This window comes from Desarmillaria tabescens, assembly GCF_030435595.1.
Source record: "Desarmillaria tabescens strain CCBAS 213 chromosome Unknown EV420scaffold_25, whole genome shotgun sequence".
Taxonomy (NCBI): domain Eukaryota; kingdom Fungi; phylum Basidiomycota; class Agaricomycetes; order Agaricales; family Physalacriaceae; genus Desarmillaria; species Desarmillaria tabescens.
Genome location: NW_026848324.1, coordinates 508501 through 523343, shown reverse-complemented (window position 1 = coordinate 523343; position 14843 = coordinate 508501). Strand labels below are relative to the sequence as shown.

Sequence of the window (14843 nt, the reverse complement as noted above, 5' to 3'; positions counted from 1 at the left end):
TACGGGAGAGAAAGAGGGTTCCAGGTCTACTGTTCAAAGCCATCGTTGGAAGTAGATTCCAAGTGGAATCTGAACAAAGCAGTTTCTGTTCAAGTTCGCACGCGTACCATCATGGTAGCCAGAGCATCACGTGATAGATATATATATGGTATGCACCGTTATCCCCCCTTGTTCCAGACTGCCACCATCGCCGACAGTCTCACAATCGGAATACCACCCTTTCAGCCTTGGATTTGCTTGCAAGGCTACCGTCCATCGTTTTCGCTTCATATAATTTTAATGCCCCCCAAGAATAATCGAAATGCACGCAGAAACAATATATCTCACCAATCTCACCAATCTAACGACCAAGACCCCATTGACATTCTCGACGACGCCCACGACGACATACAGAATACCGGCCATACCAGGTCGCCAGTATTCTCCCGGGAGCTGACAATGCTCGAATCGTTCTCTAGAACCGTGCGCAACTACGTTCCTTCTTCTATTCCAATCCCAGCCGCAGTGCCTTCCCCTCCCCTCGTGTCTCGTCCGGTCATCACGTCCACCAGCCAGGCATCAAGCATTTTTGATGAACCGCTGGCGTCTGGGCTGGCCCAGTCAATGCAGAAGAACACCACCGGAGCAGATACCATTTATTGGTCCAGGTGGGATTCGCTAGGATCCCGCCGTCTGCTCCTTCTTGGTTATTCATCGGGCTTTCAGATATGGGATTGCACAAGGCTTAATTCCGCTGTCGAAGTGCTCAATCTTAATCATTTTGACGATGTGGTCACCTACGCAGCGGTTTTACCCGGCCAGTTCGCTATCGGTGTCCTCACCAAAGACTCCAACTTTCTTGTATACTCGCTTTCTTCACATCAGGTTGTTCAACGGATTCCACTGGCTGTTCCTGCCCATAGCTTCTCTGCCAGCCATGAGTATATTGTAATAGTGAGTCATGTCCTTTGTTTTCCCATGTATCAAGCCTCACCGTATTTTAGTCCACAACAAATCCCCCTACATTACAAGTCCTCACTGCTTCCACGTTTTCTACTGTACACACCATTCCTTCTTCATCACTCGTTCCATTCACTCATACTGCCTCCGCGCCTCACCCTATCTATACCCTATCACGCCGTCTCCTCGCGTATGCCTCTCTACCACCCTCTTCCGCGACCGCGATCAACAATGTGTCTGTTACTCCCCCCAAGCCAATCGCAACCACTGCCAAGTCCGTCATCAGCGGCATGAAGTCGCTTGGTGGACTGGCCTACTCGGCTGCATTGAACAAGCTTGGTGGGGACGCCAAACCTGTCTCTCGAAGTGCGCCAGCAGCTTCAGGAGGCAGCGATACCGATACGTTGCGCCAAGATGATCAGACACGCACTGAAACAGGCTACTATGTTACGGTTTTGGACCTACAGGCTGCTGCGCCACTAGCACGATTTCCCGCATTTAAGCATTCGTCAATCTCTTGTTTATCATTTTCTCCTGATGGCTGTTCTTTGTTGTCAGTTTCGAAGGATGGGCAGGTGAGCCGCGTTCACCGGCTTAGACCTGCTCCGAGTGGTATATCTTCTGTCCCAACTCAACATGTTTATGACCTCCGTCGTGGACGGACATCAGCGATTGTGGACAATGTGGAATGGTCTACGGACGGGCGCTGGATAGCTATCAGCACTCGTAAGCGCACTATTCACATTTTCGCTGTTAATCCATATGGAGGCGCACCTGATTTGGAGAGTCATATGTGTGGACGCGTTAGAAATCCTGAGAGCTTGGTATGTCGTCTTACTCTTCCAACACTGAATTCACTTCATTTTCATTTATCTTCTTAGCAACCTCTCTCTATAGAGCTAGCGCCAATCATCCGAATAAGACCAACATCGAACATTCACGTCAGTAGCACAACAAGCGCTAATGAACCCACTTCTCCGCCTATACCGCCTCCGGTGTTCCAGTTTCTGGCCTTTCCCCGTCAAACTCTTCCTTCATCACTCCTACCCATTCCATCTCCTCAGCCAGCGTTATTACCTATTCCGTCTTCATCTCCATCAGACTCTGGTTCCCCTCGGCATGCTCAAGGGTACCCACGGCAGCCTATGAAGAACTTTCAAGACCTGCTTGTATTCGATGCCGCTGATGGACTACTACAGCTCAGGCGATGGCTACTTGGATCTGGTGGCGTTCGCGACGTCATGGACTCGGGGTCAATAGGAGGAATGACGAGCGTCTCACTACCTCTTAGTCTTGCTATCGGTGGAAATGGCGTCTCGCCGAGACAACGAGGAAGACGACTTTCCAGTGGCGCGGGAAGCGGCATTTCTCCGGACATGACCGTCAATAACGCAGAAGAGAAGGGTGAGAGTGAGCTCGTTGCGAATAAAGAGACTGTTGTTGCTACCTGGGATCTAAGGAGACGAAAGGATTGGGATGAAGTCAAGAAGACCTTTGAGGATGAAGGGGCTACGACCAGAGTCCAATCCGAGTATGTTTCACACTTCTTAGTGGTAGCCGATGCTAACAGTCCACAGTTTTCTGTCCCAGGCCGAACTTTCGACAAACTCGAAATCGCGTCAGATTCTTCCGAGATCTATATATTTATCACATCAATTTACCTTCCATACGCTGGGCGAGGACTATCACGCTCTCATCCGCCGTTTTCAGCTGGATATTCCTGGTGTCAACATTGAAGTGCGTAAGCAGGTGCAGGTTAGCGCCTATTCAACGTCAAATATAGGCGGCGAAGCATTCATCGAGGCCTCTTCGTCGGCTTCAAGGCGGTCATTTTCTTTTGACGAACCTCTTGCATCGGCACTGCTTCAAGGTGACGAGTTCAGTGAACGATTGAGAGGCGTTGGAACGGTTCTGCCTATGTTGCCCAACGGGCATGGGCATGGATCCAGCCGTATGACTTCGATCCCAATTCGAGGTGTGAGTGAAAGTCTTGGGAGGCTGAGGAGGGAGATGATGGTAGCCCGACGAAGGAGCGGTAAGAGACGACCGAGGAAGAACGATGAAGATGAGGGGTTGAGTATGTCAGTACCCTTAGAATTTGATGAAGAAGAGGAAGACTTTGTCTTCCAAGCGCCGAGCGATGACGGGGCGCGCGACGATAGTAGTGCGTCTCGTGGAGATGAGGATTCTAATGCCCTCTCTCTATCCACGGCAGCTACGAGCATGTATCCTATGGACCCTGATCAGGAAGACGTCGAGGACGGTGGTGGTGGTGTACCAATTTTCGACGACGCTTGGAATGATGGCTGGGGAGTGGAAGACAAGAATGCGGTCGAAGAGGTTGAGATGTATGATCACATCTCTGCTGTGGGGCTCTTGGATGAGGAGCAGGAAGAGATGGATCGGAGGATCAAGGAGGAGAAGGAGAAAGCAACTGGAATTGCGAAGGGGAGAGGTACGAAGACCGAGCGGAGGAGGAAGAGAAGGGGTTGAGTGCAGATAAATTTATGAAAGTAGACAATAAATGTACAATGTGTATTTTAAGGACATCTGTAATTTGTAGCCACTTGGGAAGTGCGGGGTATATATTAAGAAGAAAACATGGTGATGGTATTTAACGGTTAACGTGAAGGGATACTTTCAACATCGATGGATGGTAGCCTTCCCATTTGTGATTCATCATCTCGTCCTGACTGACTGCTCTCTTCTGCACCATCCTGCTTTGCATGTGCTTGAGGGCCGATCCATCCTCGCGGTGAAGAAACACGACCACGTCCCGCACGACCCGTCCTCCCAAATAGCACCGAATTAGGCCGAGTCACCAAAAGAAGAATGACGTTCATCATGCCGCTCAAGCCATAAATCGAGATCACTATTAAGTTGGGTGCGGAGCCGAGCTGATTCTTGCCATTGAACGTGATCCAGCGGACCACACTTAAAGGGAGGACGAGGATTGAGTAGACCACGGGGTACCTGATGGAGGATGAGCTAGAAAGTTCAAGGGGTATATGATAGAGGGCTGACGCGATCAGGTTGAGGGAGTTTCGCCTGCGGGCCTTTTCTTCCTCGCTTTCAGGCTCATCGGGCCGACTATGGAAGGTAAATTTCCACCAGGACCTGTCGTCAAAGGCGATGTTGCCCCGGCTCCAAAGGAATAGAGGGATGTATACCAAGATCGATACCCCCAAGGTTAACCAGAACCAGACGTATTCGCCTATGATTCGGAGAGCTGTGTGGTGTTCGCCTATCCAGCACCAGTACTGGAAAGAAAGAGTCGCGTGTGAGAATAAAAAGGAGGGTGATCATAGGGAAGATTTTACTGGTGTTGGTTCCTCGTAATCCGGACCTTGAGTCGTGTTTCCAACGACTATCATGATAATGATGAAGGCCCATACTGTAAGAACGACGAGCTTGGAGATGAGAATAGCATTCATGCCTTTACGCCACCATACGACGATAAAGGTGTAGAGCGCGATGATCTATTCTTAGTGAGCTTTGTATACCGGAGTGTGAGCTAGCCTTGCTCACTAGGGTGGTGATGGCTACCCCCGTTTCTCCTAATTGTTGTATGATACCTGCAATAGGTATCAACGACGCGTCATGTGCTGTCAATATTGAATGGCCGACCTTGAGTGGTGCAGAAAGGACCTGTTTCCACTTTCCCCTCGTTTATCCATTTAATATCGAGAACGGCACCAAGGGCTTGTACGAGATCCGCAAAAAATAAAGAGAGCTAAGTCCGTTTTGTTAAACTCAAAGCCCGTTCATTCCGTCAGCGTTCCAAACCCACCATAAATACATCCACAGGTTCCTGGAGAAAATCCCAGTCTTTTACGGCTTTCTTCCGGACATGATGGAGTGCATTTCGCTGAAAAAAGTGGGCATCCCAAAATATCAGCATACGCAATACAAAATGAGCGGAAGTAACGTACAAAGATAATCCCAAACACGAAGAGGACAGCAAAAAGTGAGACAAAGCCACTCTCTGCGACAATCTAGGTGGAGGCGGTGACTCATGGGCCTGCTTTCACCAAGGCGAAATGGGAGCATGTCTCACCGTCAAGCCTATGCTTTCTCCGCGAGTCAAACAGTGGAGCGAATTATCAGAAGTCTATCTTGCACTTTCCTCGGGAGTACATATTATGCCTTGGGAGGTTGAAGACAAAGACATTACGGGAATAATCGGTGCTCAGGTAAAAACTTGGGAGGGAAGGGAGGGCTCAAGAAGAGACGAATAACGCCTGCTACAGCAGCTCGGAATTACACCGCCTTTCATCTTGACGTACAGGCGCTAGTCGATAATCAGAAAGAAGGCCCAATTGAAGAGTAATAAATTGATAAATAAGCGCCAAATTGAATTCCAGGGGTATGATGGTGGCTGTGTTGATATTCCTGAACTTTCCCCCCATGATGAAGCCGGTGAAGGGCGAGACTGACCGGTTCCAACTGTCTCTCGTGCATTGCACGGCTGAGTCAATAACTTGAATAAGACTCAGGCGTTGCACCAACTCGATCAGAATTAGAACTTTGTTCCCGCGGCAACAACCCGGTGGTGCGCACGGGTTGCCGTACTGATGCCGCTTATATTGGACCTCCAATCAGTAAACAACATGGTATACGGAAGGAAGGTACGATATTTCCATGTGTCCTAGAGCACTTGCTGAGGGATTAATATGAATGGTTCAGTCGGTCAATTCATGCACTGCACGGCCAGTGCATCCCCGCTAGCGCCCCAATTAGTCGATCGTCTCTGCCTACTGTTTCATCATGGTTTCCAGTAGTGCATTCTTACTTGTGTCTATTCATGTGATCGCCGACCCTCAGACAAAAACAGCTTGGCTCGAGGGTGGTCCTTAAAACATTGGGAGTACAAATTGTTTCTCCCGTCTTAGCCCTTTGCTTTTACCCACTTCTTCATTCATACCCTGCCCCTCCGCTCCTAAATCAATGGGCGTTTTATTGGACTTTGTTGCTCCCCTGTGCGTTTTGTCGGTGCTTGCTGATGTCGCATTCTTGCAAAGTACGGCGACGGCTCCTGGACAGCCTTTCCAAACTGGACCTGTGGGCCAATTCCAGATCGTTGGCGAAAGTTTAGTTAGCGCTCAACAGGTTAGTTTCTTTGTGAATTCCAAGTTGTAATCATGTAACAAGCGAATCGTCAGCTTTTCTTGGGAACGGAGGACAAGGTATACATTGTAGACAAGGTAGAAAACAACCCCGGTCAAGTCAATGGGCATCCAGCATGGGCAGTCGGTGAGCCATCATTCGGGCTGTTTTAACATGTCCGACATGCCTCTAACATCATGTTCAGAGTATGGTGTCGCCGCCAACAACGCGAAACCCATGGACATCGTGACGAACTCATTCTGTGCGGTAAGCAATGAAATACTTTGCCGTGCGAACAATCAATTTACATGGTTTCGGGTAGGGTGGGAACGTTATGGGCGATGGAACATGGCTTAACGTCGGGGGAAACCAGGCCGTCACTTATGGCGGCGCCGCAGCTCTAAGTCAGACCGGAGGTGCTCCCTATGACGATCCGGATGGCAGACAATCGTATGTTTCATAGTCTTTTTATCTGTGAACTCCCGGGTAAATCTAATCTGCTCCCCAGCCTCCGGTTGTTGAATCCCTGCGATGATAACTCTTGCGATTGGCGTGTATTTGGAGATATGACAACTCAAAGATGGTATCCCACTGTGTACGTTCTTTCTCGGATGTTTCCAACAAGATCTGACGTGTTTTCACAGAGAAACGCTAGAAGATGGATCGCTTATCATCGTATGTTGCACTCTTCGCCATTCGCAATGATCTGACCAGACGTCTTATAGCTCGGTGGGTGTAAAAATGGGGGATACGTGAACGATGCTGGGCAAGACAACCCTACCTACGAGTTCTTCCCTACCAAAGGAGATCCTATTCCTTCAAACATCCTTCAGACAACGCTTCCCACCAACTTGTACCCCCTCACGTGGCTTCTTCCTTCCGGAAAGCTTTTCATACAGTCGAACTGGAATACTTCCCTTATAGATTACCACACTTACGAGGAGACACCCCTTGACCCTATACCAGATGCCGTGCGAACATACCCCGCCAGTGCTGGCACTATCATGTTGCCTATGACTCCCGCCAATAACTGGACGGCTACTATCTTGTTTTGCGGTGGAACCAACCTTCAGCCCAATCAGTATGTATTATGTCTCACTTTTCCTTGCTTGTCTCTCACTGCTCATCCAGATGGGTTCCCACTTGGAACATTGCGGCCAACCCGACGTCCACGTCTTGCGTCACCATTACCCCAGACTCGTCAGGATCCTACTCCCAAGACGATCCTCTTCCCGAAGGACGTTCAATGGCGAACCTCATTTTCTTGCCAGACGGGCGGATCCTGTGCCTTAACGGCGCGAACCTTGGTAAGGTTATTCAAGGCCTGTTTAGGACTTGGTTTTACTCAACAGTTGCCAGGCACTGCTGGATATGGCAATGACACTTGGGCTATAGGGCAGTCATACGCAGACAAACCTGTTCTGCAGCCAATCATCTATGATCCCTCTGCCCCGAAGGGATCCCGCTGGTCAAGCCAGGGTCTCTCGCCCAGCACGGTTCCGCGGATGTATCATTCGTCTGCGACTCTTCTTCCCGATGGTACGGTACCACGGATCGCATCTGACCTTTGACTGACGTTCATTTATCAGGCTCCGTATTCGTCGCGGGATCGAATCCTAACTCTGATTACAATGTGGGTGTGGGCATTACGTACCCTACGGAGTATCGGGTCGAGAAGTTCTACCCATCGTACTACAACCAACGTCGTCCGGAGCCTCATGGTATCCTGAAGCAATTGTCATATGGAGGACCATACTTCGATATCACTCTGGATTCAGCTGATCTTTTCGGCAACGTCCAGAATGTGCAGACGGCCAAGGTTGTAGTCATTCGCACGGGATTTTCAACGCATTCGATGGTGAGTTTGTTTTGATAAGGCAATCATCTAGATATTTATTGTTTCCAAATAGAACATGGGTCAACGTTATGTTGAGCTCCAGACCAGTTATACTGGATACGAGAACAACACTGCCATTCTGCATGTTAACCAACTGCCTCCCAACCCGGCGGTTCTTGTTCCTGGACCTGCTCTGCTGTTTGTTGTCATCAACGGCGTTCCCTCTGTTGGTGTCCAGGTCATGGTTGGCTCGGGAAAAGTCGAGAAGCAAACCGTTGACTCCTCTGCCAATCTTCCAGGATCCAGCGTTCTTCGGGCTTCGGACGTCAGCGGTTCTTCAGGTGGAAGCAACTCAAACAATAACAACAGCAATGACAAAAGTGCTGGTTTCTCAAACAAAATCTATACTTCTTGGACTGTTCTTTTCGTTATCTTCGCGTCTTTCGTTTTAGGGTTGTGATTGTGAATTACATCCTTCTTGTTATTTTCTTTCGTGCATTAGATTTCACCTCGCTTTCGGATCATTGACGCATTCTTTGTTACGCTCATTATGATGGACGGTTTTGTATCTATACGGGACTTGCTTATTGCTAAATCTATCCTCACGTATAAAATTGTAGACTATACCGCCTCGGACTATTCAAAAGTACTTCATTCGTTCGTTTGTGTTTCAAAGTTGATGACTTACCACTGAGCTCACTGGATCAAATACAAAATAATGTACAAATCTCGCTGCCTTGATCGGAGAAAGACGGTTGCAATTTGGCTTGGCCTGTTGCTTTGAAGAAAGCCAAGTAGGCCAAGCCGAATCGCAAACGCCGCTAACGCCGCCAGGAGTGGTGGAGTAGCATGCCATAAACGGCAATCACCGCCTTGTTGCCTTGTGAAAACGTTCGTCACGACAGCCATCACTGTCGCATCTCATTTCCACCGCACGTTGCGGCAATGCAGCAAAATCTGCGTCCAACCATGAAGAGGGCACTCAGTATATCTGACACATTGCAGCCACGACTGTTAGGCCCACCGTCAACGATGCACGTCAAGCGGGTTACTCTGACGTCAAAGAAAAACTGGTGGATGGGTGTGTTGCTTTGCTCTTGCCAAAGAGAATTGTTCTAATATGGGTTGCCGCTTTTTAGTGGAGTTGGACAACCAGCAAGACGATAATGCTGCCCCGTCCATTAACTCGTTCTCGTCGGAGGAGACAGTGGTCGACGGCCTTGATTACCAGCAACTTGATCCATCAGAACCGCACAGACCACCCACGCCGCCTCCTTCACCGCCTATCTACAACCCGCCCCGCCACCCAACATCCATCTTCTCTTTCCCAACGCCGACAGCATATTCGGCTCCACCTAACCCCACCGTCAACCTCTCGCCAGTCGCCCAAGGCTCAGCCTCAGTGCTCTTCAAGTGTGTCGTCAAGAAGCCCGATGTCATCCAGCTAGAGATAAATGGGGAGATGCAGTCCAACGCGTCCGACGTCACAATACAGTTCTTGGCGGAGCTGCGTGTATACACTACGGTGACGCGGCATCGGAATATATGTGCTTTTCTGGGGGCGCTCGAGAACGTGGGCATGGTGCTGGAGTACATCGATGGGCGGACACTATATGATGTTGTTACTGCTCGCCCAGTGCTGACGAGGGAGGCCAAGATCGATTACCACGACCAGTTACTTGACGGCCTAACACATCTCCACTCATTTGGCCTGAGTCACGGCGACCTTTCACTGCTTAACATCCAAGTCACGGTTCCTGCGAATACAGTCAAACTCCTCGATTTCGGTCGTTCTGTGTCTGCAGACTCGATATATACATCCCCGGACGACGAACCCGTCGATCCATTCGCTCATCTCGTACGCCGACAGTCCAGTCAGACTCCACTCCTTTCGTCTAGAAAAATTGAGCAGATACATCCTGGTACGCGTCCGTTCTGTGCGCCGGAGATTCTTAGAGGCGAATGTCAAGACGCGCTGCTGGCCGATGCATATAGTTTTGGGATCATACTCGTGTGCTTAGATCGCTGCGAGCACGTTGACATCAAGCCTTGGGAACAGCGAAAGGATTTCATTCCCAAGGACTTTTTCCAGGGCTGCGAGGTTTTCGAAGAGAGGGCGAGGGAATATCTCCGCAAGTGGAATGATTCCCGGCGGAGATTGGTGAAGACAGATATGTTCGAATGCTATCAAAACCAACCAAGTGTTTGAGGTCCGGTCCTCGACATAAAAGTACGTTTCAATCTGGACTTTTGGATTTGGCGCAGCCAATTGATACCCTCGAGGATGTACTACCATCATATTGCCGTGTATTTGACATATATCTTGACCTTTTTTTCGCATCACAATAGCACCTACATACAAAGATATCGTAATAATTCGGGATTCATGTGTATTCCTACCAGATAACTGTACAGTAGTATTAATGACGAACACCTCTCAGACTGTCAAATCGGTAATTTCCATTTGAAGAAAGTTTTCAGGGTCTTTACTTTACAGCCATTACGCTGAGCGACGACGGTGCCCATCTCCAATGTCTGACGACGAATCATCCCAGTCATCTATACAAAATGACTGGGATTTGCGTTCTGAAGAAGAATCTGATACGGATGATGAGAGCCGTGTATTGGATCAAGTCAGAGATATCTTAGATGAAAACCTCAATATTCGAGGCGCCATGGTTTACTTCCAAACTTACGGAATGGATGCACCCAACCCATGTATAACTATCAAAGGATTTGGTCCTGTTGGATTTCCTCTGAACAATGAAAATGCTCGCGCTCTGATGGCGTTTCGCCAATCCAAGGACAGTTCAACCTGCAGGGACTTTGGCAAAGAATTAGTAGGTAGATTTCTGCTACAATATCCGAAGTTTTGATGCTGTCTAGATTGAACTTCATAATCCTGTTTGGGAGCAGTGGGTCCAGAAAACTGTGCTAGTTGAAGCGTGCGAGCGACTGGGTCTCGACCTTTGCAGATGTGAACTCGACAAGATGACCATACAGTCTCAAAGTTCCTCGTATGTCTTTGTAGAATCTACCGGTGGAACACTGCTAATAATCTTGCTTTTGTCAGAACGGCTGAGAATGCCAGTTGTATCAGTTCATTGCAGTCAGAAGGCAGCCAACTTCGACATTCCTTCTTTCTTCCAAGGTCTACACGGATAACCCAGCTGGGGTCCATCGAAATTTCCCTCCCTTCCCAATTCACTGGTGGCGATGTGACTGTTGCATATCCCACAATGCCTTCTTACCCCGAAAAACTCACGAAATGGTCGGAGCAGAGTGAACAATCCACCACTGTTCTTGGCGTTCGTTGTGGATACGTTAAAGCCGTTGCTCCGATACAAACGGGATACCGAGTATCTCTGTCCTATCGGATAATTGCCCCCCAAAGATCTGAGGTGCAGCCCATTTTCGACCCTAAAAGGGCTGTAGCAAGGCTTCGGGACACGCTAAGCCCCCAAAATGATCCTCCTGGAGTCGTGTCCATCAACCTGTCTCACAAATACCAACCGTCGAGTTCGTTTAATGGCTCATCATTAATAGGCCCCGATGAAGTTTTATTATCCTGCATACGGCCTGTTGCTGATGTCCTAGGATTAAAGCTCCTCGTTGCGAACATCGTGCATGAAAGAAGCGAGTACAATTACATCCAAGGCCGTTACGATTCGGAGGATGACGAGAGTGACGACGACGACGGTGAAGGTGAAGGTGATGAGGAAGACGAAGACGAAGTTGATTGGGAAGCAACCCGAACTCGGAATAGATGGGATATGTCCTACCAGAAACCGCGCTTCAGTTCCGAGGCGGAGATATTCAGCTTTATTGAACGACACAAGGATGACAACGAGGCGGACTTTACCGAGGACGCTTACTTTTATCGGGGAATCGAGATAAAGCAAATGGTCGACCTAGATGGCATGCCTGTAACAATCAAAAATCTCGACCTCCAAACGTCAGATATCATTCACGATGCAGGGTATGGACAAGGCTATCCTGAGTATGATCATGGTTACAGAGATGACCACTTCTGGGAGAATGAAGACCGCGGTGAACCAGACGTTAAAGAGTTTGACTCATACGCGGTAAGTCCTTCAATTGACCAGTGGAACTACATACCTTCTGACTCTCCTACAGGATGAAGATGACTTTCTTGTAAGCCGTTGCTTAAAGTGAATATCGGAAAGCTTATTGAATGATCCCTCCACGACAGGCAGGATATGTAAATCAAAGTCAGTGGTACCCTCCGATTTACTGGCCCCCATTTAAACCGAACTTTCGATAGAATGGAACGCAACCATTCTTCTTATTTGCCAAAAATGGGTCAGAAGGGGCGTCGGAGACAGATTCGAGTATGCCTATCATCGCCTTCAAATATCGAATTCCGACAATCCCAATGCTGCAGAGACTGCCGCAGTTGAATTTCTGATGGAGTGGTGTGGGGAGGACTCAGACGAGTCAGATCAGCCTGCGGATGACGACCCAAGTGCCAAAAACGAACAATTGAATCGGGCTGCCAGTGTCCTTACCCGATGCGCGATCAGGTGGAATGACATTGAGCTCTTTTCAAGAGTCGTACGTGAATTGGCGGTCATGACAGACGTAGCTGGTCACATCAGCGTTCAAGACTTCGTGGCTGCTTACAACAAGTTTTTCTGGGTGAATGCGGAAAGATGGTATCGATCCTTTCCTCTGGCTAATTATCGATTGGACTAAAATTGGCGCAGGCTTGTTGATATCATCACTGCCTGGGAAACTAGCCGCCTGAGTTACGGGCTCGTTAGCGGAGTGATGCAGGCCGCCATTACCAAAGGTGATACTCCCGCGATCGAGGGATGTCAAGAAAAGAGAGACTCGATTCTGTCGTCATTGAAGCCAGTGGATAGAGATGAAGTTCCTTGGCTGGTGGAGATAGCAAAGGAACGTGGCATCGGGTTTTTCCGAGATCAGTAAGCTCAATACCGCTTCCTCTGCGAACAACGCTCATCTATACCTTTATACAGCGTTCTTTCTTCGCTAAGAGAGCAAAACCTGTGTGTCAGATTTTGGCTGGATCTTGGAAAAAACATATGGTCTGCTGAGGATATGTTCTCATCTTCAGAGGCCTTCCTGGCATTCATTTCTGACACCATGAAATTGGTCGCCCAAAGATTCTCAGCTCTTGCAGAACCCGACGATACGGAGTTTGATCTCAGCTGCTCCCATGCCACGAAAATGAACGTCAGCCTTGTCATGGATGTCTTGGCTCTCTGTGTCCAAACCGGTAATACCCAACACTGTGGCCCGATTCTCGAGCAAATGATGTCTTGGGCAAACAGAAATGACGTGAAAGAACTTATGCCTTGGCAGTATTACAGCGAACTTGCCGGGAAACTGGACGAGTTCTTACGTTCACAGCCCGATAGTACTGCCGTAGATGATCCTTGGGCGCCATTCTTTCGGGCTGCTGCAGAGATGAGCATCAAACAAAGTCACCTCAATGATGATATTTTGGCTACTATAACTATCTCTCTCAATCGAGCTGGTGGTGTTCTTGCATTAAAGTCAATGTGAGGCGAACGTTCTCCTTTCCCTATGCTTCAGCTAATGCGTGACTTGGCAGCATGAACGCTGAAGGTATTGCCTATATGGCTGAAAAAAAGAAAGCTTCGTTGAAGAGGCTAGCCCTTAATATGCATGCCAACCTACTTACACCAGAGGCCGCAGCTCCGGCTAGGCGAGATCTTGACGAAGTTCTCATGGCATGCGCAAGTGCAGTTATCGAGCATTTTGATTTCGCCAGCCTGGCGGACCTTGCAAGCGAAGAGGCAGTCAATAAAGCCATCGCGTTACTGAAATTCTGCTTTGACTCTGGGGTTGGCGTAAATTCCTACCCTGCCATCTTGGATCAGCTTCTTTCCTCTGCCGGCATCACTCGAGCCCAGCTTCTTAAACCCTATCTCACTGGCGTCCTCGTCCCTCTTATCGGTCCTCTCCGTACCTTGTTAATCGGTTTTGGCATCTCTATAAAAGAAGGGCCAATCAAAACCTTCTTCTCTGTGGTTACGCGCTTATTTGTGTCAACAGTTGTTGGCAAGAAACCTTCGGGGACAGAAATTCCAGATGCTACAACCTTTGGCTGCGGCTGCTCCGAGTGTGAGCGTACCAAGTACTTCTTGCATAACGGTCCTACAGTCTCGTTCGACATTCACGACGTTCAACGCGTCCGCGCTCACGTTGAGAAAAGGCTTCAGGTCTTCGAAGCCAAGAAGTGGAGCGTCGAATGGGGCACAGTGAGAGGCACTAGGCCCTTAATATTGCGTGTGAGCGGTTTTGTTTTAGACATGTGATTCGATACACTCAATCAACATAAGATATCCAAACCAGAATGGCTGGCACACAGACAGCAAGGCTTGGGTTTGCTCGACAGTCTGGGAGACACCGAAATTCAGAAGGCTGTGCTTGGAGAGGATCTCCCATGGATTCTTGGTGCTCTCAATGGTTCGGTGAACCCTAATAATGCACCGTTGTCCATGGAGGGAGCCAGTAGCCCAGCCAGATGCAAGAGACCTCTCGATGATTCGGAGCATGGACCGTCGTCAGCCAAGAAGCAAAAGCCTCATAGTGACTTCTTCTAATAGTGAGCGATATCTCTTGTTACCTTAGTTCGACCGAAAAAATACTATTCTAACCATTCGCTTTCCTGTTTCTTTCGAAAAGTCCACAATTTCCTCTATATTTGACCACTGAATCCCATGCTCCCTCCGACGCCGAGAGAAAGACAGTGTATACTTGATACCTCTTGATACATTCGCTGCCGATGTATATTCTAGCAAAGACACCCATACTTACGTACATGAATCACTTCTTTGTACTCCCATGCGAGATTAGGTACTGAATTTTCGAGGCAGTTCCAAACACAAAAGCTAATTTGGCGTCCTTTCCTACTAATGTACAATTAAGGCTCGTATCAAGATATTTA

General features: G+C 48.7%; 5 protein-coding genes across 5 annotated transcripts; 4 read left to right on the top strand and 1 right to left on the bottom strand.

The window, feature by feature from the left end:
* Positions 1 to 179: 179 nt before the first annotated feature.
* On the top strand, positions 180 to 3496 carry EV420DRAFT_576343 (uncharacterized protein). The gene is made up of 4 exons (XM_060482645.1): positions 180 to 933; positions 984 to 1763; positions 1821 to 2470; positions 2517 to 3496. Exons 1-4 carry the CDS (start codon positions 280 to 282, stop codon positions 3430 to 3432), a joined length of 3000 nt encoding a protein of 999 aa, XP_060329050.1. The 5' UTR covers positions 180 to 279; the 3' UTR covers positions 3433 to 3496.
* Positions 3497 to 5047, bottom strand: EV420DRAFT_1693619 (uncharacterized protein; the record flags this gene model as incomplete). Its single annotated transcript, XM_060479383.1, has 8 exons — positions 3497 to 3912; positions 3964 to 4199; positions 4260 to 4418; positions 4468 to 4514; positions 4567 to 4672; positions 4730 to 4807; positions 4872 to 4934; positions 4997 to 5047. Coding segments are annotated over 8 exons (1092 nt in total), but the record flags the coding sequence as incomplete, so codon positions are not given.
* Positions 5048 to 5886: 839 nt separating this feature from the next.
* EV420DRAFT_1272637 (glyoxal oxidase) lies at positions 5887 to 8342 on the top strand (the record flags this gene model as incomplete). Its single annotated transcript, XM_060467710.1, has 11 exons — positions 5887 to 6048; positions 6102 to 6192; positions 6251 to 6312; positions 6368 to 6495; positions 6554 to 6640; positions 6690 to 6720; positions 6771 to 7126; positions 7177 to 7352; positions 7405 to 7584; positions 7635 to 7903; positions 7956 to 8342. The coding sequence occupies 11 exons, from the start codon at positions 5887 to 5889 to the stop codon at positions 8340 to 8342; spliced, it is 1929 nt and encodes a 642-aa protein (XP_060329048.1).
* A 572-nt stretch (positions 8343 to 8914) lies between these two features.
* On the top strand, positions 8915 to 10091 carry EV420DRAFT_1272463 (kinase-like protein; the record flags this gene model as incomplete). Its single annotated transcript, XM_060467698.1, has 2 exons — positions 8915 to 8963; positions 9022 to 10091. The coding sequence occupies 2 exons, from the start codon at positions 8915 to 8917 to the stop codon at positions 10089 to 10091; spliced, it is 1119 nt and encodes a 372-aa protein (XP_060329047.1).
* A 274-nt stretch (positions 10092 to 10365) lies between these two features.
* Positions 10366 to 14755, top strand: EV420DRAFT_1554158 (uncharacterized protein). Its single transcript, XM_060473598.1, has 10 exons — positions 10366 to 10722; positions 10769 to 10899; positions 10956 to 11967; positions 12020 to 12037; positions 12096 to 12114; positions 12168 to 12558; positions 12610 to 12831; positions 12886 to 13431; positions 13485 to 14184; positions 14236 to 14755. The coding sequence occupies exons 1-10, from the start codon at positions 10414 to 10416 to the stop codon at positions 14497 to 14499; spliced, it is 3612 nt and encodes a 1203-aa protein (XP_060329046.1). The 5' UTR covers positions 10366 to 10413; the 3' UTR covers positions 14500 to 14755.
* The last annotated feature ends 88 nt before the right edge of the window (positions 14756 to 14843 follow it).

Coding starts and splice junctions, on each gene's coding strand:
- EV420DRAFT_576343 (XM_060482645.1), top strand. CDS start 280: ATGCCCCCCAAGAATAATCGAAATGCACGCAGAAACAATATATCTCAC. Junction 934..983: donor GCCATGAGTATATTGTAATA/GTGAGTCATGTC, acceptor ACCGTATTTTAG/TCCACAACAAATCCCCCTAC. Junction 1,764..1,820: donor TTAGAAATCCTGAGAGCTTG/GTATGTCGTCTT, acceptor TTATCTTCTTAG/CAACCTCTCTCTATAGAGCT.
- EV420DRAFT_1554158 (XM_060473598.1), top strand. CDS start 10,414: ATGTCTGACGACGAATCATCCCAGTCATCTATACAAAATGACTGGGAT. Junction 10,723..10,768: donor GGGACTTTGGCAAAGAATTA/GTAGGTAGATTT, acceptor GATGCTGTCTAG/ATTGAACTTCATAATCCTGT. Junction 14,185..14,235: donor CTAGGCCCTTAATATTGCGT/GTGAGCGGTTTT, acceptor AATCAACATAAG/ATATCCAAACCAGAATGGCT.